Source organism: Pollicipes pollicipes, unplaced genomic scaffold (assembly GCF_011947565.3).
Source record: "Pollicipes pollicipes isolate AB1234 unplaced genomic scaffold, Ppol_2.1 Scaffold_4881;HRSCAF=5763_pilon_pilon_pilon, whole genome shotgun sequence".
Lineage (NCBI taxonomy): Eukaryota > Metazoa > Arthropoda > Thecostraca > Pollicipedomorpha > Pollicipedidae > Pollicipes > Pollicipes pollicipes.
In genome coordinates this window covers 22,058,492-22,076,305 of record NW_023596576.1, presented here as the reverse complement: position 1 = coordinate 22,076,305, position 17,814 = coordinate 22,058,492, and the positions used below count along the sequence as shown (strand labels likewise).

Genomic DNA, 17,814 nt, shown 5'->3' with positions numbered 1-17,814 from the left:
CACACATGGCGACTGGAAGGCTGACTGTGTAGCCGACGGCCGTTCAGCACCATGATTTGTTTGATAACGCGACGGCTACGCATGATCTTTGGTATGAGTTGCGCGCATTTCCCGTTGCGTGACTACAATGGCAGAAGCCCTGATGGGCGTTCGGCCAAATTCAACCAGGGTTTCGGCAAAATTCGTCCATTGAAGGGGACAGCCAATCGTAACTGGCATTACTAATATGAACTTAAATCTCAAATTTACAATATATGCAATCGAATCTAGCAACACACCACAAATTAGTATTCCGAGGACGCGAACAAACCGCACATGCCAAGGCCGCGTCCGCGCCTTTTCCGGGGCGTACCGACATCTTTTCCGATGAGCATCCACCTCTGCCGTCCCCCGAGACGAAACAGCAACGCCTGCCCACCGGAGCGTACCGCCCAGCCCGTCTCCCGGGGCGTGCCCGCCACGCCTGTCTGGGGACGTCCAATCGCGCCAATCGTAGGACGTCCGCAGGCGGCACGCAGCGCCCTACGCCGGTGCGGCTCTGTTACATAACGGCGCCGCTCCGGCCGGCCGATCGCGCTCATCAGCGGGCCGAAGCGCAGAGCGCAGCGCGGCGCGGTGAGGCGCGGCCCGCCACTTCGCCAGCGGCCTGCCTGACGGACGGACGCGGCGGGCGGCGCGGCAGTGGTCGGCCGGCGCGGCGCCAGTGCGGACGTCGACAGCTCGCTCCGGCGGCGATGGCAGCTCGAGCGGCGGCGGTGTTGCTGGCGCTGCTGGCCGCGGTGGCGGCGGTGATGGCGGCCAGCCTCCGCTGCGAGCGGGACGAGCACTGCGGCCTGGGCGGCCTCTGCGACACCACCAGGCGGTGCTGTCTGGTGCGCGGCTGCCCGCTCGGTTGTCCGCCGGGCCAGGCGTGCGAGGAGGGTCGCACCTTCTGCGGCAAGTTCGCCAAGCTGGTCGACTCGTGCGCCTGTCCGCGCAAGCTCGGCTGCGTGTGGCGGCCGGAGCGGCGCGAGCCGCGCGACTGGCTTGACATGTTCTACGACGCCCAGTGAGCAGAGACGCGCGGCACGACGCCCGGCAGCCTCCGGTAGCGGCGCCGGACGGTCAAGCTCCAGCCCGGCCGGTCGGCTCTGCGCGACCGCGTGACGCGCGCCTGAGGACGAGGCAGCGTACGGCAGCGGGCCACGCCGCGGCCCGGGTCACAGGCGGACCGTGTAGTCGACCTCATCCGCCGCGGGGGCGCGATCCGGCCGCTGCGACCGGTGTGCGGCTGTCGGCCGCGCTGAGGACCGCCAGTGGGAATGAGACATGGACCATCCGACGCCGGAAGCAGGCGGCCGTGCGGCCGCGTCGCCCCATCGCCGCTGGTCCGGCCGTGGTGGGGAGGAGAGGCCGCGCCTCTCCGAACGCGAAAACGGGCGGTTTGTGAGCTACGGTGTGCGGGACACAAGTGCCTGCACACGTGACGCTGTGCAGGTGAAACCCGACGGTCGGTCGCGCACGTGGCACGGGACGGGTCCTGCAAGCTGCGGCGCGCGTGAGGCTATGCGTGCGGAGTCGAGCGGCGGGCCTTGCTAGCGACTTTCACCAATGTAGGGACGTGCAATTGTATGCTTTGGGAGTGGCGCGCAATGGCAGGCATGCAGTGTGAACTGGCATTGGTTTGTGTTAATCGTTCATTTGTCAAAAGACATCACCCTGCAGCGGACTGTTCGTGACCTTCCGGCGTGTCACGCGGCTGTGCGAAGGAGGTGGTCGCCCGGCCGGCCAGGTTGAGCAGGCCACTGCAATTTCAGCTGGCCCTAGTCATGCTGATCACTAGAGTCAGTGTTTGACAAGGCATTCACGCCAGGTAGTTAAGCGAGCCTGTCCATTATCTCATCAAACGGGAGAGGGAGAGAGAGAGTGAGAGAGGGAGAAAGGGACGACTGGATGGCATGCTGCTCTTTCATCACGACCTTTATGTATGTGTAGATAGCAAGATCACCGCGAAATGAACATCAAGAAGGAAATGCACAAAGGCCGATTTAATCGTCTTTTCACATCGTTAAGTGCGCGGGACGCATCGATGCCGTTGGACGCCGCACCTGGCCCGGAGAGCGGTGGCCGCCGGGCCCCGTCAGATGACGGCGCGTGTTCTCGTCGGGAGTGGAACCGCGCGCCGCCACAGCGCCGGCCGACAGCTGATCCTCATCAGGCAACGACGACCGCATCACTCAAAATAACGCGGCTATCTGAAACGTCCACTTTTCACTATCAACAAATGCAGACTGCCAAAAGATCTGCCATCTCTGCACTACAAACGCGAACAATCTGCGTGTCGTGCTTTTTCAGGCCTGGTGCCAGGACTGACAACTCTGTGAATTTGCGTGTTACTTCATAGAGCAGAGGCGGGAAACGATACAAATGCAGACCGCAAACGCCATTCTGGAAACGCAACAATGACGACGACGTTGCGTGGAAGTAATCTCAACCTAGAACGCCACCACCTCGTTTCACCCCCTCCAATCTCAGTCGCTGGCGCCGCCAGTGAAGGGGGGTACGCATCCCAACTCTTCCTCCCCTAGCTGGAAGCGACAGCCGCCGGTCGGCGTCTCCCCTTCAGATCATCCTGCTGTACTGAAGGCGAGCGACACGCCTCGCATCCAGCATCGTTCTGTTTCGTTCAGGGCTTCCCGCGGTGTGCCAGTGAGCGTTAGTAAGGCCGAATCGGCGTTTGATCCATAGCGCGTACCTGGTCCGCCAGCTGCCAGTCACAAACACACAGCAGCCACGGCGGCAGAAGCGCCACCGTCGACAAACCAGTCATGCAGCTGTAGTAGATTGACCCTATCCTAGGCGGAAGCGCCAAGGACTGTCAAGGTATGTGTTGCTGATCTAGGCTGTCAGCCTTGAGGCATGTCTGTATGAGAGTGATTTTCTCATCTGCCCGAAATGTTGGCGATTTGGGAAACTACCTCATGACAAATAAGCGTTTAAAATTCGAAGTGGTAACACTTCCTATGAAACTGCGACTCTTCACGCACAAAATACACATTTACAGCAAAACTAAAACAAAGCACATTCAGCTTAAATGAGCAGAACTTTGAACCCCAAAGTTAAGGCGAGACACTATTCGCATGCGACTTCATGTCAGAGGTGTCATCGTCCCTCCGTGCGAGTCAAATACACACAGTCCGCAGTATGATGTTTGTCGACCTTTTCCACTGCTACAGCACCATCTCGCTCCGCGCAACGGCACGTGAATGAGACCGGTGATTCTCTCCAGGTCAGCGGTTGTCTCCACGCCCCACTGCTCAGCCGTAACCAGACAGGTGAAAAATGAATCACGCCTAGTTCCAGTTGTACTGCACAAATGCTACTATGCACCGATGCCTATCGAGCCCACGCCCCGGGGCGCTGGCTCGCGGGCCCGGCCGCCCCGATCCCCGCCCGCCGCGTGAGACAGCGGCGCGGACACCCTGAGCCTCGGCCTGGTGCCGGAAGCCCCGGGAGCGCTCCCGGCACCGTCTATCGCCCGCAGCCAGGCAGCGAGGGGCTGGGAGGCAGACCCCGGCGGTGAGAGGCTGGGAGGCAGACCCCGGCGGTCAGGGGCTGGGAGGCAGACCCCGGCGGTGAGAGGCTGGGAGGCAGACCCCGGCGGTCAGGGGCTGGGAGGCAGACCCCGGCGGTGAGAGACTGGGAGGCAGACCTCGGCGGTCAGGGGCTGGGAGGCAGACCCCGGCGGTCAGGGGCTGGGAGGCAGACCTCGGCGGTCAGGGGCTGGGAGGCAGACCCCGGCGGTCAGGGGCTGGGAGGCAGACCCCGGCGGTCAGGGGCTGGGAGGCAGACCACGGATGTCAGGGCCTGGGCGGCAGACCCCGGCGGCCAGGGGCTGGGAGGAGGCAGAACTAGGCGGTGAGAGGCTGGGAGGAGGCAGACCCCGGCGGTAAGGGGCTGGGAGGCAGACCCCGGCGGTCAGGGGTTGGGAGGAGACAGACCCCGGCGGCGAGGGGCTGGGAGGAGGCAGACCTCGGCGGTGAGCAGATGACGGAGCGCCGTTCGCCTAGACAAAACATGTTTGTTGTGCGCCTGCAGTGATCGGGTGGGCCTCAGAGCCGGAACAGTTTTTACCGTGGTCAGAACGCCGGCTGAGTGGACCACCTCTAAATGCGTGGGCCAGTTCCTTGCTGGGCGTCCTCCCGAAATGTGCGATAAGCGCCGTCGTTCCGCAGCCTTACGCCGGACTTCAATGACAGCAACGTAGCAGGGATTTCAACGCGGAATGAAGCCGTAGCCGTCGCAGCGACAGGCTTCCAACTCCACCCGTCCAATAGGTCGTGTTTGTCCTCCATATGAACCTTTTCCCCACCCGCATAGCATTATCTCGAACAGCGAAATAATAAGCCGGGCCGCACCATATGTTTATGACCCCGCGTGGGAAAGGGAAAGCTGGCGCCACTGGGCCGATGTCCCCGCCGGCTGCCACCCACATCTCGGCTACAACTTTGTTTTCCAGCGCCTCCTTATCGCCGTGGAAATCCCAGCGCCGGGTCGGGGAGCGGAGTCCTCTCTCATGGTCAGCGCGCCTGGCCGTCCGGGTGCGCGATCTCCGGCAGTGCGTGCACCGTCCGGCCGACAGGGCTTCGCGGTAGGCCAGCCCCGACGACAGTCGGCTGGCCGACTGTCCGACCCGCCGACTCGTGCAGCCCGACCGCGCCGGCAGCCTGACCGCCCGGCCAGCCCCGACGACAGTCGGCTGGCCGTGGCCGACTGTCCGACCCGCCGACTCGTGCAGCCCGACCGCGCCGGGTTTCTCCAGCCCCGATTCGCAGACCGCATGCGACACGGTGACCGCAACGCTAAGTGTTACCGCAGCGGACGCCACCTCGGGCGAGGCGGGATTAACGTCACACGCGGAAGTAGGCGCAACGACAGATGGCAAGGCCCAAAATAGAATCAACTTTTAGCAGCAGTCGGCTGGGCTGGTGGATTACCGTTCCGCTTATCAATATCTGTCAGACGTTGAGCCCACGCTGAAAAACGACTACGCAGAGAGCCGGCAAAACGCCCGTACGCGTCTCAGCGGGCCGGCTAACCGCAGCCGATCGCCCCCATGTCAACGCTAACAGATCTCAGTTTCACACCATCTCCCCAACTGAGCGGACCGCTGTGCCACCAGCGGCACGGGCGTCCGGTCCTGAGACGGCTAGCGCGACGACGCGCAGGTGCGCCGGGACAAGACGTCACCAACGCCGCACCCCGACCGCCCCGGCCGCCCCCGCCGGTCAGCACCGACGACACGGCCGTGCGGAGGAGGACAGCCGACCGGGCGCTCCCAGGCTTACACCACGGCCTTAAGTGTCCCGAGTACACCGAAACGGATATTCGGTTTCGGAGTTTACAAGGAGCGCGACACAGACCGCCGTGAGACCGTGTATTCAAGAAAATGTAAGGATTGCACGCAAAGAAAAAAAGAAACTTGCCCTCAAGCAGAATGAAAATGAAGCTCCTTCATTTGACTGATCGATATGACATATCTATTTACCTGCTCACCTGCCATATGATGCAAATTGCATAGTTGTGCACCCTAATTAACCCGCTTGGCCGCAACCGCCGAACAATCACTGCAAACTGAGAGTCCGCATCGGGTCCCTCTCCCACTCACGATGCTGAGCACGTCTTTCCCCTGCGGGAGGTTGTCGCGCGGCACAGGCGGCCCACCGAGCCTAACGGACCGGCCGGGCGCGGCCCCAGCTGGACGCATCTGCCGGCGCGGTGCGTGGCAGCATCCGGCCGGGTCCGGCCGGGCACGGGCCGGCCCCTGACCGCATGCCGGCCCGCTCTGTACGCGGAGAGTGCGACCGGCCGCCTGAGGACGGCGCCCGGCTGAGCCGGCACCGGCCGGCAGCGCGCGCACGGCCGGCGCCGTGACGCGCCGTCGTCACGGCAAGCTCACTGCCGGCAGAATGACTCGGCAAAATCCCCAGCTGACGTCGGCCCCCCAGCTCTTCCAAATTCCACGCCACGTGCCGTATTAAAAACAGGCATCACCGCGCTGGGCGTGTTGGCCGTGCCACGTATCGGATGCCGATCCGTTCCCAGCATCACGAGCGAAGCACGCCACGTCTAAATGTTTAACGTCATTGTTCCGGTAAAAACCAGGGAAACGATGCGCACCGTGACTCAGCAAAACATGCAACAAGCGATGGCTCCACAAACGCCGATACACATGCATGCACACACGCGCGCACGCACGCACGCGCGCACACACACACACACACACATACACGCGCGCACACGCACGCGCACGCGCACACGCACACGCACACGCAGACACGCACGCACACACGCACGCACGCACGCACGCACGCACGCACGCACGCACGCACGCACGCACGCACACACACACACACACACACACACACACACACACACAAGACCGGACCCAAAAGCCGTGAAATGGCGTGAAATGTGCCATGAGCGGCAGAGGACAAAAGGCTTGCACAAGCCTCGGCCTCGCCACCATGGAAACCGCACGGCGTCACGCGTTTGAGGTTGTCTCGGTACAATTCCCGCGTGGTTCGAATCGCCCGGATCTCCCTTCACTCCCACACATCCGCTTAACAGGGCACGAAGGTGTGCATATTGGCACGAATATCCGCCGCCGCTTGCAAAACGCTGGAAATGTTACGAAAAATACATCAAGTGCCAGCCATTTCATCAGCAGCAGTGGGCTTCCGCAGCTCATACATGACGCACACCATTCTTACCGCCTTCGATGGCACTGCCTTCACTGCCCCAGCGACCGGGTACAACCAAGATGGGCTAGCGCTCCAACTGCTCAAATACATTTCGACAAATCAGTCGGAGCGAACACGACCTCGAGCTGTGCGATAGGTCCGGACAGCACACGGCTCTCGGGTGGACGAGCGTAGCCTGCGGCAGCCCCAGATGGCACCTCCAGCTTCCGATCGTATCAATCGAAGCAACAAAAAAAAGAAAACAGACCGGTTTGCCACTGCCTCTCGCGGCGCCGCAGTTGGCGTCGAACACGTCAGATGGCCGCCGCCGGCAGCACCGTCCGGCCCAGCCCGGAGCGCGGAGCGTCGTCCACGCGGCTGGCCACTAGCCCCGCCGCCAGACTGAGGGGCCGCCTGATCAGGTCAGAGGGCCTCACAGCTGGGCTGGAGAACCTCGGGTGTGACGGTCTCGGCGACTGGCGGACGCGGTCAGCGAGTCGAAGGCCTCACTAACCGAGCACGAGCGTGATCGCGCCAGGCGAAGCTCACTGGCGGGCCAGCGGCCCGGCCGAGCTTGACCGACCTCACGGCCACGCGTCAGGTCCGGCGGGCTTCACGGCCAGTCCATGGGACCAGGCACGGGCTGGCGGTCCACGCACAGGACGGTGGACCCGCTCGGGTACAACACCCGCACGCCGCTGTCGGACAGATCAGGTGCGGCGGCCTCACTGGAGGACTACCTTGACCAGGTCCGGTGGGTCTCACTTCGTTACCGTGGATATGACCACGGGTGCGGCGGCCTCACTGGAGGACTACCTTGACCAGGTCTGGTGAGTCTCACTTCGCTACCGTGGATATGACCACGCCTGGAGGGCGCCGATTCTAGACAGTAACCTACAGTAATAATCTGCGTGCCGTGGGCCGCAGGCAGCCATTCGACTGCTCCGGCCTTCACGACAGTTGAACAGGAGCACATGCTATTCGACATCCCGCCGCTGCAAAGCCGGCTACTGCGCACATCGCCGCGGCTCAGTGCTCACGTCACTGACCTTGTCTCCGGGTCAAAGGTCCGATCAGGTCTGACCAGCTCGGGCCGCGTTAGGTGCGCCATACTGCAGCCAGGTCCATGCTGCAAACGTTCACCGAACACGAACACTGCCCCTCAGTGCGTGCACCGACCACCCATCCGCAAGATGACTTCTGCGCTAATGCCGTGAGCTCCGTTAAAGGGGGAGGGGATGGGGAAGGGGCTGTCAGCGGCCAAAAACGCGTGACGTAGGTCGGCGTTTTGTTATTAAGACTAACGGCCTGAGATGAGCTTAGGGGCGCGTTCTTCTTCCATATGTATCACGCTCGGTAGCAGCGCGCGCATGAATAAGTGTCAGGTCACTCCAACGGCGTTTATTCCCCCGGTCAAAGCTGTACCCAAATGTCATGGTTTTCATCAGTTTCCAGGGACACATCCAGTCCCATACCACAGGTATAAAAATCAACCATTTAAGCCCACAGCAAGGTGAGCGCCCCATAAAATGACGCAACAAGAGCACCCTGGGACCTTCGCTAGCGAAACAAAACATTTTTACATACCAATAAACCACGTCTTTAGCTCATACCGGTTTTCGGCACGGCCCATGCACGCGGCATCACCAAGGGAAGACCGCAGCTTTCAGCGGCCAGAATGGCCCACCTTAATCCTGGTGAAAAGCCCCAGCGTCCCGGCCGCAGACCGGGCGCCGGTGCGGGCGTCCATCAGCTGGCAGCCTGTCTCGCCGACACCAAACGGGCCACCCCGAACGAGTCAGGGCGCGAGTATCGCCGCTGGAAAAGTCCCAAACCAGCTGGGCGTAATCCGATTGCCTTCTCATTCAATGGAATAGCGGGATAACGATCGCCAGTGAGTCACCAACTTCCCCAGGCGCTACGTCCCACGGACGGTGGCTCTCGTTCTTTCGACACCCATCGAGAATCTGTCGGATCTCCACCATATTACTGCAGTCTCTTGGTCAGAGTTCTCACACTGTTGCAAAGCATTATACAAGAATAGACTGGACGCCTCGGCTCATAACTGACCCGAGATACCGCTACCATATAAGCCGCTAGCCTAGCCCGAAAACGGGCAGAGACCGAGAACGCTCCAGCCTTAGCTTCGTTCAGTGTCCCGGCGCTACTCGATAAAGCATTGCTAAAATGATTATTGTTTGTGAAGACAAAGCTAGTTATTTGCTAGTTATGACAAATATTTCAAGCAGCTGTTATTGCCGCAATTTCCGCAGAATTTTTGCCCGCCGTAAGCCAAGTACTGCATACAAATTAGCCTTCACCGCCCCACCTTACGCACACACTGAATTACAGCACATTCGCAGTCAAAATGCTGGCTGTGAATGCGTGAATTCTGGCTCATTTGCTTCCGCCAAGCCGGAGAGGAGCGAGCAAGGGAAGTAGCGTAACTGAGAGCGAGAAGCATCATGCGGGCATTAGCCAGCGCCTAGTCAACTCGCCGTCTGGCGCCAATAATGTCAACGCCGGACGCTATCTCGAAGCATCCAGACATGGGGAACAAGGGGCCCCAGAACAGCAGAGCGCGATGTCGTCATGACAAAAGCCACCAGGCAGCAGCAAAAACCGCCTGAGTTACTGCCGATATGGGCGGGCAGTAAGACACGGCATTACCAATACGCAGAATCGCTCATGCCGCGGTGTCACTTCCTCGCAGTGGCAAGAAACGCGTACAGGGTAGTGCTGGATGGAAACACCACAGTTCCCGGAGCGGACCTTACACGTGGCGACGCTGCGAGGGCACGGAGCACGACGCTAACACCGAGGGAATCCCCCAGCACGTGGCCGTCGATGCGCAGGCTGCTTCACAGCGGAGAACACCGCCAATGGCGCGCGAGTCCCCCGCTGGTCGTCGTGACGAAGAGCAACAGGGTCCAGCACTTTCACCGTGTTCGTTGAGAGCACCGTGCCATCTGGCTGTGACCCAACTGGGCTTTCAGCCTTCCGTGCCACCTCAGAGGCGCAAATAGCAGAACAATGAGAGGAAAACTCCAGTTACGATTGCGCGGCGGCCATAAAGCAGCAGTCATCGAGTGATCTGCCGCCGGCGAGACCGGCCGCACCACATTCCCCGGCACAGGCGGCGCACCGTCATCTTCCGGCACGCCACCACCGCACCCGGCGGGCACACAGCACGACATGGGACGTCGAAGAGCAGAGCCGTGCATGCCACCGAGCCGACCTTGGTATGGACGGTCGCGAGGAGCACGTGCTTCGGCCCTGGCCGTGAACCCTTCGGAAGTGAAACGCCGTACTGGTTCGTGCAGGGCAATGCACGGATGCTTTAAATGCTGATGATCTTCGAACGCCGGATTGATTATGCAAGCATGCAACGCTCCAACGGTCGCTCCATCCGGCAGGGACTGACCTTAAAGCAGGAGGCCCTGTACAGCAGCTGAACAACGTGGCCGATGCTGGTTTTGGACGCCTGCGGAAAGTGCGGCTCCAGCCGCTGTACAACGAACATGACGAGCACCTTGCGCGAGAGGGCGTACCCCTCCTCCAGCGCCAGCAGCACCAGGCGCAGTACCTCCTCCTGCATGGCTGCGAGGGGCACGAGGTGTGTCAGCGCGCGCCAGCGGAACCACGCCGTGAGCGACGACAAATGTGGGAAATCGGCGACAAAAACAACACAGAAGCATTAGCACCGCGCCAAGCGTTCTGCTGTTCAATGCTTTGGTACAGCTCCAATCGTTGTAAAAGCGCTAAACGCACAGGGTCCAGAACTCGCATCACGTCTCGCCTGGGTCATGAGCACTAACTTTCAGAAGACTTAATGAAGTTTCGCCCAAACCAACCCCTGACACGGCCGACGCCGTGCAATGCCCCAGCCCGGGCCGCGTCCCTACTGACCAGGCCCGAGGAACTGGCAGCCGCGCGCGCGCACGGCTGCCCACAGATTGGCCGACAGCTGCGCCGGGTTCTGGTGGTGCAGGATCAGCTCGGTGACGGTGCGCTCTCCGAGCGAGCGGCACGCGCGCAGTACGCGGCTGCGCCCCTCCGGCTCCAGCAGCTGGCACGTGACGATCGTCACCAGCTTACGCTGCATGGAGCGCGACAGTACGCTGGGGCCGCCCGCGCCGCCGCCCGACCCGCCACCTGACCGGCAGACGAGGGAGCTCAGCTTAGGGGACAGCCGGCAGGCAGAGCCGCGGTCAGCTTGGCGCGTTTGCAGTGTAAATGTGTAACCGGTGCATGTGGTACCCGGTGCTGATGGCAGCCACAGCCTGGAGACATCACACAAAATTTTGGTTGAATGCCAATAGTACGGTCTAGATCCAGAGCTGGTCACTGCACAAGTGAATCGGCTGATTCAAGAAGTTGCACAAACTTATGTTAGTTGTAAAGTGCAAGGGCGAGGGACATTTTTTCACACAGATAACACAGAAGTAATAGCCTTATTGCTTGAAGAAAAACCAGGAAAAGGGAGATTTAGACGCGTTGATATTTCGGCAACATGCCTTTATCGAAACAATGGCAGAAATGAATTGTTTGCGTGAACCGAATATTCACTTCTGCTACTGTTTCGATAAAGGCATGTTGCCGAAATATCAACGCATCTCTACCTCCATTCTCCGGGTTTTTCTCAGAAGAGTACGGTGTCTTATCTAAGTTGGGCAAACACCAAAACAAACAAATGTCCTTTCAGGATGAAGAATAAACTTTTAAGCCACAGAAAAGAACAAGTCATCACTGACTGACAGCTGTCAAATGTTAGAACTGCACGGCGCGACCGCAGGCCACATCTAAAACCGCCAGTGCCCAATGATCTGAAACACACCTGAATCAACAACTATTCAACACAAAGCGGCAAGAATTTCGCTCCTTCAGTAGCACCCATCGGACAGCGCCCTGCGCCAGAGCGCGTGCACGGTGCGGCGTGCTGGGTGAGGCTGATTTACCGGGACTGGGAGCGGCTTCAGGAACAGCGCCAGCTCCTCGATGGGCAAATGGCGCTGAGGTAGGCCTGGGTGCTCCGTGGGGCGGCGCAAGGCTGAGCGGCGGCGCCGCCGGCCGCTGCACATCGCCCCGCCGTCACCAGGACTGCAGCAGCGCCCAGTTGAGCGGCAGCTGGTCCAGGTCCCGTCCTATCACCCGGACTGAAACAAGTCAGGCTGCCCGTCACCAGCTGCAGCAGCGCCCAGCCTGTGGGCAAGCTGGTCCAGGGTCCAGCACCGATCACCGACTGAAACACGTCATCTGGCCGTCGCCAGCTGCAGCAGCGCCCAGTTGAGCGGCAGCTGGTCCAGGTCCAGCCCGATCACCGACTGAAACACGTCATCTGGTCGTCACCAGCTGCAGCAGCGCCCAGTTGAGCGGCAGCTGGTCCAGGTCCAGCCCGATCACCGACTGAAACACGTCATCTGGTCGTCACCAGCTGCAGCAGCGCCCAGCTGGGCGGCAGCTGGTCCAGGTCGAACCTGATCACCCAACGAAACAATTCAAGAACGCCTCAGTCACCGACTGAAAGGTAATGCGAGAACACCAATGCATAACGCATCAACGCGGCACCAGCGGTGACGTGAGGCCCGTCCAAGATATCGACGATACCAAGACACTCGTCCAAGAACTCGAACACTGTAGACATTCTCTGATCACTGGCTTATATATGTTGGAACTTGGTTACGAAACCATGCTGCTAGGTCACCGACCAATAGAAAATAGCGAACCTCGTCACCAACTCCGGCACAGATACACACAGCAGAACCTGGTCATGCTTGCATATTGCATACCCACATGACTGATGAAGTGACCACACAGGCTGCTTTATGTGATACATCGACAGACATCATACATGCAGAACAAGCGTAAAACATGGCTAGACATGACCTTAACATGACTGAACATTACATAAAACATGAAATCAAGTAGAGAACAAAGTTGCTGAAAAGAGCAGTTTTAAAACATCACACCTGATGCACGACACTTCACAGCAACTTCATCCAGGTCTCAAGCCACAGGCAAAACAGAAGGCCACTCAAGTCACTGACAAAAAAGCAGACACCACCCAACCGCCGAAATGGACACCACACATAGTCCGGTAACGGACTAAAACATGCATCACCTCATCGCCCGTACATCACCAAGCTGGCCACAGAGACCGCTCTACCCCAGAAATACGACCACAAGATCTTCAGAACAGACACGACTACCACCTTCCATACTCTGGCGAGCGTAGGCACGTGAGAGGAGCTGGTCCGGTCCGGCGGACGTCGTGAGGTACGGACCAATCGAGTGCCACCTGACCAACGGAGCACACCCAAGTCTGGCTCTCAAGTCCCAGTCACCAGCTCAGTTGGTACCATGACGCCATCCGGGGACGCACGACATCGTCACAGTCTGGCGACGAGTGCCCCAATATCTCTTACCCTCAGCAGTGTGAGAACAACTAATGACAGCCAACTGTGACCTCTCTGGAGACAACTGTGAACCATTATGTCATTCCCTACTCTCAGCAGTGTGAGAACCCCTCATGACAGCCAACTGTCGCCCCCTTGGGATAACTATATACCCGTATGTCATTCCTTACTCTCAGCAGTGTCAGAACTCCTAATGACAACCAAATGTTACCCTCTGGGGGATGACTACCAGCCATTATGTCATTCCTTACCCTCAGCAGTGTGAGAACCACTAATGATAGCCAGAGGCCACTGTGGACAACTAAATGAAGACTTCAAGTACCGAGGACTTCGGTTAACACGCACTTGGGGGGGGTCAAACTGACCCCCCGAAGGTTTTTCCACAATGGTTTCCGAACGGCGCGGCGCAGCAGCGCCAAATTTTTCATAGCTGTAGACAATTGAATAGAGGATCGTCTGGCATCAAAAATTAAGACGTATCTTGTGAGGTCGCTGACCTATGGTAGGTCGAAGTCAGGTCATGGTTGCAGCAAAGGCAATTTCTAGGGAATCATTCAATCTGATCCAATATCTCAGTAGAGTGTTAGACATGTTAGTGTAGAGTGTTAGTAGAGTGTTAGACGAAGCCACACATCTCTGAGATGCTTTCTTAGGCAACAAAACAATTGAATGAGCAAATTAACTTGACCTAAGGTCAGGTATGAGGGTCACACCAAGGTCAAAACCAACATGTTTCATTACTTTAGGGCTTTGCTGTATGGAACAGTTTCTGGTGCTCATTTCGAATTTATTGATCGCAGGAACCGCATTTCACATCTTCCATGGACTTCTTAGAGGTCAGACTAGGTCATTGACCTAAAATGACCCAGGTCAACATTTTGTTTTTAGAAACATACTGCCTAGCATAATCTTTGTCAATCATTCCAATGCAAAACTCAAAACAGTCTTGTATGATTCTGGTCAACATGACCTTCACGAGGTTAAACAGGGCCACTAACCTTAAGTGTGCATGTGAACATTTGCTTAGAAATGGTTATCTAGGTTCTGGGGACACTTTGGAGACCAACCTGGAGTTTGATCTTGTTTGACCTATTTGACCTCAACGTCATGACTAAGGAACCTCAAACTTTGATCGAAATGAGTTCACATACAGGTCAACACACCTTGTCAATTTGGTGTCTCTAGCCTTCTTAGTTCCCGAGATCTCAGGGGGCGGGGGTCAAAATGACCTCCCCCTCCCCCACACGAGCAAAGGGTATCCAGCCTGCCACCCAGACGCATGTTAAGACTGCCATCAGCCGTGGACGACAGACGGCAGACGTGCCCGTACGCCGACACGCCACGGTCTGAAAACCCACCAGCCGCCAGGGGGCGGCGCCGCCGACAGACCTGGTCGAATGGGCAGCGCTTCCTGTGCAGCTCCTGTAGGCATGCCTTGCAGATGGTGTGGCCGCAGCTGAGGCTGACGGGGCCGCGCTCGCGGTTAAAGCCCCACAAGCAGATGGGGCAGGTGAGGAACTCGGTCCACTGTGGACCCTGGATCGGCATGGCGCCGCCCGTCACGGCCGCTGCCGCCGCCCCTGCGTCGGCCCGCCGCAGTGCTGTCGTCTGCCAGCACGGGCCGAACGCCGTCAGTGATCCCGTCATGGCCTGCTGACACTGACAGGTGCTGGGCCAGCGGAGCAGAGGCCTACAGGCGCCATGTGCCAGGAATATTACCATGCTGCATATTCTTGTGAGTCATGAGTCACAAGTGGTTTCTAACAGTGTCACAGACAAGATTTATGCCATGTAACTGTGATGAGCCAGATGAGGACAGCTAAAAACATCACAGTTGGCATCAGCATGTATTTCGTGCATGTGTTGCTGGCCATCAAGATTACTTGCAAATGTGCTCAAGGGACTCCAACCAGATCCACATTTGGAGTGCTTTTTAGAGCTTGAGAACTAGGAAAACCTCTTCTCAAAGCATTTGCCCAGATCACATGTACATGTTTGCTTTTGCTTGAGCCAATTATGTTGGTGCATGATGCAAAATATCAGCATAATGTGACTGAATTCCTTCATCAGTCAAAATTGGATCCATATACTCATAGTTCCTGAGCCCATGTGTGCTTTTTTCTAAAACATGGGCCCAGGATGGTTAATATCTAAATAACTGCATATTGAAAGGTGTCAGCATAAAAATCATGCAGTTATGTATGCAGGGGGGATATATACATTCATACATCCAGAATTCTAGTTTTTAAGCAACCATTATTGACTGCTTATTTCAAACAACATTTAACTGTAATCCCTTACACATGACATGCCCAGCTGATTTTGTTAAAGATGCTTGGTGGTCCACTACCTGGGTTGATGCTGATTGGCCCATCTTAACCAAGAGAAGGATCAATAGGCAGTGAATCACAAGCCAGGGGTGCATGAACAGTTTTGACATCCCAGGAAGCCAAGTGGCCAAATATTGAAACACTGACCAGCATGTGGAAATACTTTTAATTTAGTAGTGGCTTGCACATGTGTTGGCTATGTCAGAGCATGGGTTGTCCCCAATGGCCCCAAACTTCTTTTTGTTGGAGTCAAACCCATGGTTGATATATGCAGGGGTGTAACATGCTAAGAGCTTAAGTTCATTTTGATACACCAATAAATGAAGCATACCTCTCAACATAAGCCTACATGTTATAAATACATGTGTAGATTAATGACTATTGTTGAATGGAGCTATTCATTCCATATTTTGTAACTGCTTGTGCTTTCATCCTTGCTTTTGTGTACCTGTGGTTCTAAAAATGAGACAACAAACAACCATGAGCTTGAGCTACAAGTACTATTATTTCAAAACAGGCATTATGAGCTAAACTCTCCCAGTATAACCTATACACACTTTAATAGTTTACATAACAAAGTTATATAGGGTTTGTCTTTTTGTAAAAGAGACCTTTTGCAAGTTTTGAGATCTTTAATATGCCAGCCAGTCAGAGATTATCAATTAAAACCTCTCTTTTTTGGGGAAGTTGGAAGGTTAGTTTACACCCAAGATTCACATATCTGCCACATGCAGGCAAAACCCTACTTCCACATCACATACTTTTTTGACAGAATATTTTACCTTCATGAGAGAATATTGTTAGCATGATCACCAACAGGCCCATGGATTCATCATTTAAAGACATGTTACAAGATTTAACCTGGCCTCAGCACACCTTTGCCATTGGTGTATCACAACAAACTCGGCTGCTGAGGCTATATGACATTGTCTGCCTCTGAGCCCAGCAGGAAGGGTGTGGACTACAGGAAATTAAAACCTGTACCTCCAATTTCACAGAAATGCAGCTGAACCATGACACTATTGGCACCCCTGAGCACACACCAATCATTGTACTTCCTAGCAGAGACAAATTTGATCTTGACCTTCAAATTACTTTTATCATTTGTGGAATTATCACAGTATATGCAAGGATGTGTGAACAGTGGTGCAATGCCCAGAACAGTTAACCAAGCCCTGACACATGCCATCTGATAGAAAACATTAATATTCATATACCATGTCATAAAAAGCATTCATCATCACATCTCATCCAATCAAAAGCATTCTGTTCTCTACAGACACTAATGATCAACTCAGTGCAGCTTCCCTTGTTACCTTTTGCCAATTACACTATTACTATCAGCACCACCATTTCACCACATTAACTGTGTGAGCAGTTAATGTGGTACAGGACATCCCAGCACACCACATTAACTGTGAAAATAATAGCACCTGATAGTTTGAGGGCTTCAAATTTTTGTAATATAAAGCAAAATAGCACTGCATACATCAATATCAAGTGCATAATTGACAGAGTTGTGATGCAAGATTGAGAAGTATTTCTGCATTACTATTTTGGTTACTATCTAATTGGAGAAAGCATGCACATGCTTGATTTGTGCACACATCATGGACAGCAGCCTGCATGACATGGACCAGGGATGGCAGGACAGGAGAGAAAGCAAGCATACTGAGCACATCCTTTGGAAAATGGCATTGGCTCCATGTTACTGCATGACAAGAAACACAGTAATCATTAACAGCCAACCCTTACATACAGATGGTTGAAACTTGACATTAAGGGCTAGATTCAAACTGAGGCTTTCCTGACACATTAATAGAGAACTTGTGAGTGCTTCTGCTAGCAGAATATTCAATGCAGTTCCCACTGAACTATTATATCGTGCAAGTTGACACAGTTTTTAAGTTCACTGTAACGATATTACAGGACTTTTCTATGCAACGGAAAAAGATCTAACATCAAGTGACAACAAAAATTCAGCCATTTCATGACGAAAAAAGACACCATTTCTACCTGGTTTATCCCACCATGCCGGAACCTGTCGGCCTAATGCCGTTTAACCCACACCATTGACCCCCCAACCACAGCAACCAAGTTCCACGTTCGTGGAGTCAATTGTGCGTTGTGCGTTGCATTTGGCCGTGTTGTTTCGTTGGGAGGGGTGCCCATTCGACGCGACGTTTACGACACATCTCGATTCGTTCCACCTTTCCATGCCAGCTAACATGCTTAAGTCCCAAGATATGTCAAAGAACACAAGATGTGTTCGTTTTATAATAGCTTTGTATATTCTAAGACCTCACAAGTGACGACTCAACATTCAACTCGAGTAACATGAAGAAA

The 17,814-nt window shown here is 55.9% G+C and overlaps 1 protein-coding gene across 1 annotated transcript in view; it reads right to left on the bottom strand.

Annotated features, from left to right (window-relative positions):
• The window catches only part of LOC119100114 (roquin-1-like), a 47,166-nt gene extending 29,567 nt beyond the window's left edge, over nt 1-17,599 (bottom strand). The window contains 6 exon segments of the mRNA XM_037223226.1: nt 10,147-10,322; nt 10,632-10,877; nt 11,874-11,964; nt 12,072-12,128; nt 14,528-14,746; nt 17,485-17,599. Coding sequence (XP_037079121.1) covers nt 10,147-10,322; nt 10,632-10,877; nt 11,874-11,964; nt 12,072-12,128; nt 14,528-14,686 — 729 coding nt within the window. The 5' untranslated portion in view covers nt 14,687-14,746; nt 17,485-17,599.
• Nucleotides 17,600-17,814: the final 215 nt, after the last annotated feature.